The sequence below is a fragment of the Ascaphus truei genome, chromosome 1 (assembly GCF_040206685.1).
Source record: "Ascaphus truei isolate aAscTru1 chromosome 1, aAscTru1.hap1, whole genome shotgun sequence".
In the NCBI taxonomy this organism is placed as follows: Eukaryota; Metazoa; Chordata; class Amphibia; order Anura; family Ascaphidae; genus Ascaphus; species Ascaphus truei.
The window spans coordinates 487898096-487910228 of record NC_134483.1 but is presented as its reverse complement, the minus strand read 5'-3'; the positions used below and the strand labels follow the sequence as shown (position 1 = coordinate 487910228).

Sequence of the window (12133 nt, the reverse complement as noted above, 5' to 3'; positions counted from 1 at the left end):
ATGAGGCACACGTAGCATATGTTATGTCATTGTGTTCATAACTTAAACACTGCAGACGACTATTTAGCTCCTCTACCATTGTGTTAAAGCAGCTGCAATTAATATCTCATCACTGCATACACTTCAACAGAGGGGGTGGGGTTCAGCACACACACAAATTACAGGCTCATCTTAGGGTCAACTTAGTTCACACCATTTTCACCTGTTTCAAGTAATTGAAAGGTCTGGCTGATTAGGCTTTTTGGGGAAGGGAATACCGTTCTTACAACCTGACTAGCACAACTGAAGTTAATCACACTCATTTGAAAGCGTAACTCTAGCTACTAAATGCCCCAACAACTCATTAGTTATCAAACCGTACGTCACACATTAGTTCACTCATATCTATAGTTCAACTATTATCAACGACACATTATCACACACTGCATGTCTTGTCTTGTTGAGTGACAGCCACATTCAGGTGTGCCACATCTTCTATTAATGTACCACACATATCCTGTACCAAAAACAAAACTTTTTGCTATATGACCACCTTCATGATAACCATTGTGAATGTTCATCTCATGATACTTATGTACATTATGATACTGATATCACTACACAACATATGATTTTTATGTACAATTTTAATCTATTTATCCTCACGCATTACTGCAGAAACATAGTATGTTGTATGTTAGGGAACTCAAACGTTCTAAGTACACAGGCATGTACATTGTTATTACAACTATTTATGTTCACTTTCAGACACACATTTTCGGTTAAGGAACTGATGCTGTTAGGTACTCATAAATACTGAACATACAATAACTGTTTGTTCAATATTTACACATGTAAATGTAAAACTAATGTTATTGTTATATATAGTTGCCCCTGGAGGACATGTGTCACCTGAGACGGAACAAGTGTCTTCACCTGGGTCATGCAGCTCAACACACCTAGAAGGTGAGTGTATGAGTTGGTGGCCATATAATATGTGCACTTCTATATGTTATGTTGTCATGTTCATTATTTGTTTTGCACATGTTCTTTAAATAGGATTACTTAGTGTCAGTGAAAATGAAGTGTAAGGCAACATGTATTGTGTTAGTGATGTTAACTATCATGTAGGAGTTGTGAGTTTACAGCAAGTTTTCATTCATTCATATTTCATACTGAGTCCAAACATTATTCGTAAGTCAAGGTAGTTTTTAATGTGAGGTTATAAAACGTATGGAAACATGTTAGTTGTTACTTTTGACACAGTATAATTACATAGTAACACAGCAGAGATTAACATGCCATTTAATAATGTGTACATTTATTTGTAGAACATGATGATGAAGATGATGATGATGATGCCACCGCCATAGACACAGAAATACAATCAAGTGAGCATGAAGAGGTTCCAATTGAAACAGTTTTACCGCCAAATCGTCCATCAACTACCACATACGATGCAATTGTAGCTTCTGTGGGAAAAATTGTGGAAGCAGAAAATCGTCGCCATTCTGATCTGATGACAGTGCTGGAAAGGATGATTGCACTGCAGGAAGAAACAATATCACAATTGGCACATCTCCACAGAGTCTTCATTGAAGTGCCTAAACAGTTGCAAAAAATCAACACCTCATTCGAAGCATTAGTTGTTCAGCAAACCCAAGCAAATTACTTGAGAATGACTACTGTACCACATTTAAACTTCAACACCTCACAGGCAGGATCTTTACATGCTGGTAATTTTTCACCACATGCATCTGAGTTTCATTCCCCAGGTCCGAATGTTACCGCTCAAGTAGCAGACATTGCTGTGCAGGTTCCTGACGACATCCTACCGCTGCCATCTGTACAAAATCAGGAGCTGACACCTACAAAGGAGGCGACAAAAACAAAACAGCACAAGCAGTTACTACTGACCAGTTTTTGGACACAAACAAAAAAAGACACACATGAAACAGACCAACCATCACTTGTGCAGTGTCTACCAACTTGCTCACATGTGTCAGTGGGCACAAGCCCTGTCGGTGAGTCACTGCCCAAAAGCCCTGTAGGTGAGTCACTGCCCAAAAGCCCTGTAGGTGAACAGTCACTGCCCACAAGCCCTGTAGGTGAACAGTCACTGCCCAAAAGCCCTGTAGGTGAGTCACTGCCCAAAAGCCCTGTAGGTGAGTCACTGCCCAAAAGCCCTGTAGGTGAGTCACTGGCCACAAGCCCTGCCCGTGAAGTGCCAGAGGCCACTCAAAGTGGCTCTGTTGTGGCTAAAGTTGTTGCAAAACGAAAAAGGAAAATACAAGAGACAACAAGCAGGCCTGTTACTCGCTCTCAAAAGGAACAAAAAAAATAAATGTTATAATTCACTAAATATGTCTTTGGCCTTGTTTTGTTGACTACAGATTATCTAATTAATATTGTATGTATGCTGAAGACTGTGTTGTTTCCAAACTTTCAAGTATGTTCTTGTATACGTGAACTTTTGGAAATTTTAACAGTCCTAATTAATGAATAGTGTTATTAATATTGATGTATGAATCGTGTATTCAGTAATGGTCCACCAGGAGCCAGTTGCTAAGTTTAGAGAAGCTGCCATTGACTTTGCAGCAAAACATTGCATTTGGGTGTGTTACTTGATGTAATCATTGCATGTGCATATTATTCACATGGAATTAAAAAAACACCTATTTAACTGCAAACATCTTTCTTGTACGTGTACAGCAGGATTTTGTGTTAAATATTACTTACCTTTGCTGGCCATTGTAATGTTGTCCTTTAATCATTTATGTGTTCTTGTTTCAAGAACATCTCTGAATTTATACTAATATATATGTAGTATGTATGGATATATGCACACACACACACACTGTGTGTGTGTGTGTGTGTGTGTGTGTGTGTGTGTGTGTGTGTGTGTATGTATATATATATATAGTACTATCTAAACTGGTATATGTATTTACAAAAAACATACACTTCATGCTTCCTTGTGAAAACACACTATTTTAAGAATACAGGCCTAATGTTTGAGAACTATACTAACTGTGAGCCTATAACAGTATTGGCCTAAAACAAATGTTTATTACTTAATTCACTCATGTTTAACACCATTTTAATAGGTTTCATACAAGGCCTACTTACTGCCATCAATATGTTGTGTGTACTCCTGCATTTTATATATATATATATATATATATATATATATATATATATATATATATATATATATATATATATACATACATATACTACAATATACATATAGTACAATATATACTTTATATTTATATATTTATGAGAGAGATATATTTATAGATATATATACAGACGTACTTCAACTGATGCAGACAGGGAGTTAACCAGACTTTCAAATACACACAGAAATTTATGCGGAAAAAAAACATTTCCTTTTGCAGGTGTCTGTGTATTTCATTATATGGCTGTGTAAGCACTATTTTCACACAGTGCTCTATTTTATTTTTCAAGAAACCACAATGTTACTTAATTAAAAGTCTCGGAATGTTGTGAGAAACGAGATAAAAAAATGATACATGTTTGTCAGACAAACGGCTATCAGAAACCACAAACGTTCAACCAATTAATTCAACATATCCAATTGGAGCTTCAAAAAAGGAGTAACAGTTGATACTTTTTATGACCTTGAAAAGGAAACACAGCAAATTGTTAGGCATTGACCACTTTCATTCTTATGAGCAAAGAACAGAGACCTGCACACATTTTTTGTGTTAATCTGCAATGGCTGATGAATTCGTAACGAATATGAATCCGCACAGAGGGTATAAATTCATGATAGCAGAAGCGATTTTGTCCACTTGCGGACACAAAGCTAACACACGTCAAATCTATGATTTGATTAGAGCCAAATATCCTTATTACCAAGAACGTGGGCATGCGCGCAATTTTAATTCCTCAGTAAGATTCACTTTATCAACTAATGACTGTTTTGAACGTGTGCAGGATAAGCTAGAAGACAGGTATGGTTTCTGGAAGATTGCCAAGGATAAACATTTCACCGTGAAAGAGGGCACACATATTGTGCTTAATGACATATTTATTCCTAATGCCAATAGCAATGGATCCGCTACTACTGTTCCGTGTGAATCGATACCTGCTGCAATATCTGCACCCTCCATTCCTGAAACCCACATTGTACAAGAACATAACTACTATGATTATGTACCAAGCCTTTCAGCTGAAAATGCATTGGAATGGGTACCCGAAGAAATGAACCTACCTCCGGACCAATTGTTTGAAGAAAGCAGTGGCGATTCCTATGAGCGCTTCATGGAGGAGATGTGTGTCATACTGGATTCAGCGTTTGGGTCAAGCGTGGATGAAAATGCCTTGCATTTCTGGAGCGAAAAGTTGCAGGCAGACGAAGAGTTAATTCTAGAAGAATGGTAAATATAACAATCGTTATGCGTTGACTCTGCGTTTACATTTTTTTTTTTTTTTTGTAACCACCATTTTCACTTTCAATGCGTGGATACAGCGTAACATTGCAGACTGCATAACATGTAGCGATCACAAACAAATTGTTTCCTAATACAATTAAAAGAACCTGAAAGAGTAGTACACATTGCTGACGGAATAAATATACGTACTTTCCTATCCCTTTAAACATATTAGCAACTTTTTACCATAACTCTAACACATACCTGTTTTGTTATCATGCAACATCTACAAAATAAAAAACCGGGTCCACCACGTATGACGTGGGACCCTTGTCATGGGCCAAGGCGTCCTTAAAAAGGATTACGGATGTAAGTCCCGCCCCCAAGCGACGTGCGCGCCTCAAAGCCTATTGGCTGTCTTGTTTTGTTATAGTAACGGTAACTGCACTGTGTCATACAGTGGGGGCGTACACTGGGCGTTAGCCGAATGTTAATTGAGTGGGAGGAGTGTTAGCGTGCGTTTCACGCTGGCTTAACATGACGTCACACGTATTGCATTTGCGCATTTTGTTATCGGCCGTGCTTTCTGTCCAAACACGTCTGTTTAAAAAGAATACAGATGTACTCGTTCAGAACGAATGTAGTTTCGTCTTCATTGTATTTGAAATAAAGATTTTATGTTTACTGGTATTTTCAACATGTATTGAACTCACAACGTACGCATTGTTTTGCGCATGCGCTAACAGTTAGTCGACCCAAGCGTGAAGTGCGTGCGCACACTAAGATGTGCGCGCACATTTTTCAGTATACAGGCAACGTTCACTTCATATACATAGTTATGCCTGCTACAAATTTAAAGAAAAATTACATACTGATGTACACTTGTACTTCTAACATATAAGTGACTGACGTGTGTATGTACACAATCATATAGAGCTGTGTAACGCGTTGTCACGGATACATATATAGTAAGGTGCCATCTTTGACCATCATGTGTTTGCTGTATTTCAGAGATGTCGGGGAAGATACAATCGGATCAATGTATGATTTCAGAAGAGTCTACCTTTGTTCAGAAGAGTCTAATTGTTTGTTAATAAGCGCTGCAAGCAATATAAAATTAGTTCCATATGTAGTATAGTAGTCGGGGTCGACTACTATACTACATATGGAACTAATTTTATATTGCTTGCAGCGCTTATTAACAAACAATTAAAAATGTGATACCCTTATGCCTATATTGCATAAGCACTTAATTAACATAATGATGTTGCAAAAGAGTGCCTCATGAATTTTTATTGAGTGTTCTTTAATTACTACTAGCATTTTATGGCATGGTGTGTTTTATATATAACAACCATTCCCACTCTGCTAACACATTTGTGTATTCTATTGTGTAATGGAACGTATGCCTGTCGAAACTATGTAACAATAATAATAATTATAATATGAGCATGTTCATGTATAGCGCTGCTAGTTGTACGCAGCGCTTTACAGACACATTTTCAGGCTGAGGTCCCTGGCCCGTGGAACTTACAATTTATTTTTGGCCGCCTGAGGCACAGGGAGATAAAGTGACTTGCCCAAGGTCACAAGGAGCCGACACCGGGAATTGAACCAGACTCCCCTGCTTCAAACTCTCAGTGCCAGTGTGTGTCTTTACTCACTGAGCCACTCCTTCTCCCAATGTAAAGGACACTTACAACCAACTAGCCATTTATTGTTAAAAATCTCTTGTTACATGGGTATGTTGATAAAATGGTTTGGGACTGTAGCAAATAATGTTATTGGCCAGATGTTGTGGTCCCCTACAATGCATGATGTTCTGAATATTACATCAACATCATGTAATGAAGTACGTTTCTGTGTATATTTCATTAACCTAACTAACTATAGTTTACTGTGTTTATTAAACGTTCTAAAAATAAATAGTATAGTCAATATGATGATATAAGCTACCATAATAAAGCTGCTGTTATCATTTGTCGGTGTTATACTGTACATGGATCCTACACAAATTGATACAGACACAAACAGTTGTCTTAAAAAGTGTGTCTATGCTAATGTGCACGTGATTGACGTTACAATTGTGAGAATACTTGATAATTATCATCATGATAATGATGAAGTGACGTGATTGACATTCCAAAAATATTACCAACATTGTCATATTGGGAAATTAGAAATGCTAAATTACAGTAACATTTGCGACAAAATTATGGTTTCTGTTAACAGTTTTACACTTGGTACATGTAGGACACATCCACACACGTGTGACTTATACATACACATGTCACAAATTTAAATTAATGTTGACTATTAATTCCTAGCATTAATAAACACCTACATTGCTAAATATAAGATGTAGTACGCATTGTTGTGATTACAGGCATTCATGCATGGAGTGTTATGAACAGTCAATTTCATCCGTGATGAATGAGCTCCCGTAAGTAAACAAATAAGTACAGTTATCCCCTTTTCTCCAAACACCTCTATATTACATTAATGGAATTTATAAGGAAACATACATAAAATGTGATGAAATGGGAGTAATCATTTTCTAATACAATGCACATGAAACCTCAAGAGTAGCTAAATGCATATACATGATACAGAAAGTACATGTATGTTACATTTGTCTTTAAACCAATATGTTGGGTTTTTACTTCAAATAATTATAGGAAGATTGAGGTAGGCACATCTTATGAGAGATGTCAGCAAATATACATACCATGATCAGTCATACTGGAGATATACCTATAATGCAAAGGAACAATATATAAATTGCAAACATTGACATGCCATCTTCAGTACCGTAAACAACACAGCAAAGTGTGTATTTGGTGTTAAATGTGCAACACCATGTATATTTAATCACATTCAAAATGTAAATCAGCCTGGTGTACACATCATATGGATGTACATGTTACACTGCACCAATAACATTGTATGTAAGCATACTAGAAGCATGAATGAGTATGGGCATAATATGTGTATTGTCTTAGCATAAGGAACAACACAATGCTAAAATATTAGTGCTTTGTTACCCCAGTTGTATTCACATACACACAACTAAAGTACAATTGAAGAGGGATTATATAACCTGTGCAACAATAACATACCGGTGCCACATCCCTTTGTGCACACAGCAGAGAAAAGAAAGGTGTGCAACCCATATTCATCTGTGTCCTAACAGAAGGTTATATAAAAAAACATTATTGTTAAGATAACATAATTTAACTATAAAAGTAGAACTTGGAACATATATGTTTTTACTTACAAGAAAAAAATGAATTGATGAGATTCTGGCGTGTCTGGCCACCACTGGCTGTTTGTTCATTTTCAGCAGCTACATGGGTGGGATGCTCGTCTACCAAAGGCTCAGCTAGGTCTGATTGTACATTGTGCCTGAGTGCAACATTGTGCAAAATGCAACAGGCAAGGATAATATCAGACACTTTTTGAGGCTTGTATAGAAGAGCCCCACTAGTTCTGTCCAGACACCTAAATCTGGTCTTGAGTAGGCCAAATGTCCTCTCTATAACAGATCTTGTAGATATATGGGCTGCATTGTACCTCTCCTCTGCTTCAGTTTGAGGGTTTAGCACCGGAGTCAAGAGCCACGGCCTAATTCCGTATCCTGAGTCACCTATAATGAATGGAGCACACATAAGCTGACATTAGTGATCAAATTCTACAATGCCAACATTCCTAAATACAAATGTGTTTTGTGTTAGAACATGTAAATCTGTACTCACCCAGCAGCCAACCATGTTCAAAATGTCCCTCTTCGAACGCATGGAAGACTGAAGAGTTCCTCAGGATAGAGGAATCGTGACTGGAACCAGGGAATTTGGGTACCACATGCATTATCCTCATCGTGGCATCACATACCACCTGTACATTGAGTGAATGGTAGTGCTTACGATTGCGGTAAACATGCTCACTCTGACTAGGTGCAATCAAAGCAACATGTGTGCAATCGATTGCACCCAGCACACATGGTATCCCTGCTATATTATAAAAGCCAGTCCTGACTTCCAGCCACTCTGTTGCCTCTGTAGGAAAATGAATATAATTCCTAGCGCGTCTATTGAGTGCATAGAGAAACTGGGTAAAGGCCCGCGAGAATGTAGATTGCGAGACCCCGCCCACTATGCCCACAGTTGTCTGGTATGACGCGGAAGCAAGATAATGTAATGAGCACAGCATTTTAACAATCCCAGGGACTGCACGACCTCTGGCTGTGAAAAAATCTAAATCTCCCCTTATCTCCTCATACAGAGATAAGATTGCTGCTGAACTCAAACGATAGCGACTTACTATCTCCTCCTCACTCATCCCATCTAACAGGGTTCTCTCCCTGTACACACGCGGACGAGGCACAACTTGTCTCCTCTGTCTTCTCCTCTGATCTCCTGTCCCTCGGCCTGTCCCTCTCCCTGTCCCTGTCGTATCCGCGTGACTGTCCCTGTCACTGTCCCTCGGTCTGTCCCTCCCTTGCCCTATATCATTCTCTTGATCAGCAAGCATGTCATAGAAAAGAATGTTCCTCCGTCTCCTAAACAATCGCAACATTTTGAAATGAGTAGCTGTGAATGAGCAGGTAATGGGCGTCCTTTAAATAGGTATGTGATGATGTCAGGTGACATAGTAAAATGCAAGGTGTTACATTAACATAATAAAGTACTTCTGTGGCAAGCTGTGTGCAGTTGTTCTTAGAAGTATTTGTTGTGTGTATTCTGCAGGGAATGATGATATTTGCCAATGATGTGACGTGAAGCTTTGTACAAAGATTGCTTGAAAATAAATAGTTGAATGTGCAATGCATGTAACACTTGTGAACGCAACAGTCAGTCATGTAATTAGACAAAAAGGCTGAGATTGACGTGGGAAAAGTTTGGTGTAACATGTGTAATTAGCCATGTTATTGTCACATGTTGACAACAATGAATAGTCGTGTGCATATGCATGCATTTCTGTAATGAGGATAGTTGCTATAGAATGAGTTTACAAGGTGTCCCAATGATGAATTACTGTACATGTGTGTATAAGTTAGGTTGAAGTGCTTGTAATGCTACGGTTACAATGTAAACATGCAATGTGATTGAGCGTCCAATAAGTGACGTCATGAAAATAGGGAGGACCCAAAACTAGATGTAAACATGAGAAGACAGATGTACATGAACGTTTAAAGATGCGTCACACATTACAAGCATTGTGTAATGTAAAGGAACATGAATATACGGTGTATGTGTGACATGTGTGACATGTGTAACATCATGTAAATAATTGTCGCTCAGTTCAGTAAAATGTGTGATATGATGTGATGTTCTCCTTTAAGAGTTGAGTATAGTATTTTCCCTTGACACATCATCACATGATGAGTAATGTGACCCGCAAATGCTGAAAACATGTAAAAGTACAATGTTATGCAAATAATACACGTCAGCTGTGACACAATGCAGGGAATGCCCCCACACTGTAATGCAAATGACGTTTGTATTGTGAGCAATGAAACGTAAACAGTACTATACTGTTATACGTCCCCGCTCCATAGACTCCATTGATGTACAGAAGATTTTTTTTTTTCTAAGTGCCGTTCCGGCAGCCTTAGCGATCGTTCTCCCCTCCAAATTGCCAACTTTAGTTGGCGGGAGAAATTGGCCATAACATCTCAATTTCGTAGTGCCGATCAGCCCCGATAAGCTGATTTTTTTTCTTGAATCCAGCCGATTTAAAAAAGTGGCGATCAGTGGCGAAAACAGGCTTATCGGCAGCCGACTGGCCATAACAAAATTATCGGCTCCGAAACCTGCCGAAATCAAGCACTTATCGGCGCTTACTGAATCTCAAACCCAATTTTGGCTATAAAATGCCGAAAAATACCTTATCAACGCTTACTGCATGAGGCCCTTAGTCTCTTAAGAGTCCTCCACTGTGGCACTCAAGGAATGACTACGGTAGATAGGCAGAAGCAGGTTATGTATTTATTTTACTGGACCAATTTGTCTCTCTTTCTGTTTTGTAGGTGTAATACCTTTTCATGGATTTTCAATGTATGGTAAGTGATATTTGAAATGTTAAAATAGCAAAGTAAACAAAGGCTTAACCTTTATAGTGCGCTTATTACCTGGTATGGCTTGGACCCTGGCATGCCAGGTGTAATTATTGACATGCCAGGTACTTGAAATACTTGAGGATATACTTGAAAACGAGAGGTAACTCAATGTATTACTTTCTAGTTAAACATCTTATAAATAAATAAATATTTAATGGGCACTTTAAGAGATGTGTGCAGAGGTTCATATAATGGAGACCGATTAGGGTGAAATTATATCTTGGATTTATTGAGCCTGTTCCTTTATCCAGGCAAAACAGCAAAATAACAAACCCCTATCTCTTTGTAAGGGCTAATTTACTTCCCCAGACCCCATCTGCAGGGCTGGAGGGATATTCCCATTACCAGCCTATCACCTCAAAGTCTCCGGAAGTACCTTTAGCAGGTGGCCCTCCATGTCAGTCTCTGGCAGGTTCCTGGGTCCTCTGTGTCCATGAAATATAGGTCTCTGGGAGTCTTGCTCTCAGCACAGCCTTTGTGCTCAAGACAGTGTCTGTGTGCAGGCTTCTCTGCTCTTCTTCTGTCAGTCAAAATGTGAGCTAAGTAATCTCTCCTGTATCTCACATGAGGCTTTTTACAGAGCTCTCATTAGTCCAGGTGGAGACTAGTTAATTGAGTGACTGCAATTAACTCTCTCTCTGCTGGATTCTCAGAGCTCTGAGGCTGCTTTATTTAAACAGGGATAAGTCCCTGTTACAGGCACCTGCTCATTTTCTAAGGGGCGATTGGGCAGAGACAGAAATGGCACCAGAGGCATCATATCATCGCTCTGGAAGTGCCAGAGTTTTGGTTCACACTGATAAAAAGTAAATATATAAAGAAATATAGTAGCGCCTCTAATTAATTATATATCCAAATAATATGGAATAATCTTAAGTGATATGACTCCAAAAATATAATGCTACTGTAGTAGTAGCTCTAAGATAAAGCAAGCAACATATAACAAAAACAATACAAATGCACATCAACAAATAATAAAAATAACCAGTCCCTTGATGAATCCAATAGGTCAATCTGTAGAGGTAAATATATATCACACCTCTGGTCAGTGGGAAAGTATGCTGCTCTCAGTGAATGAACCACATCCTATGGAATACCTAATAAGGGGAAAAAAGAAGAGAGCGCAAGCCCCATAGCATAATTTTAATCTGGTCTGTAACTGTTTCATTCGCCTATAATATATATATTTTTTAACTGTGCATGCAATGTCTTGTATATAATGTATACCCTGTTCATTTATGTAACTGTATTTGTAACCATGTATTATTTGTCCTAACTCTGTGCCCAGGACATACTTGAAAACGAGAGGTAACTCTCAATGTATTACTTCCTGGTAAAATATTTTATAAATAAATAAATAAATAAAACGTATATTTAATGTGGGGAGAGGGGACAGGGGAAGGAAACAGGAGCACTCACAAAGGTAAAAAAATCAATAATGCGTTTGTGAATATCACCGCCAGTAGGTTCTGCTCGGCAGTCAAAGTCAGTTGCCAGTTGCCAGTGCTTGTTGAGGTTGAGAGCGTTGTTTGCTGATTAAATCAGCTCTACACACCAGGACCCTAGGATTCCAGCTCTGCTGCCTACTCTCCAGCTGTTACGCTGTGCTCACCACGGACAAGGACGGACCCCG

The 12133-nt window shown here is 38.5% G+C and overlaps 1 protein-coding gene across 3 annotated transcripts in view; it reads left to right on the top strand.

Annotated features, from left to right (window-relative positions):
* Window positions 1-12133, top strand: part of TBC1D19 (TBC1 domain family member 19) — a 223031-nt gene that overhangs the window by 189053 nt on the left and 21845 nt on the right. For 2 of the 3 annotated variants that reach the window (XM_075568240.1, XM_075568223.1), the window contains one exon: window positions 10411-10443. The exons of the other annotated variant lie outside the window; for it this stretch is intronic. In XM_075568240.1, the coding sequence (XP_075424355.1) occupies window positions 10411-10443 (33 nt within the window). The remainder of the gene's footprint in view (window positions 1-10410; window positions 10444-12133) is intronic. 3 annotated transcript variants of the gene reach the window in all.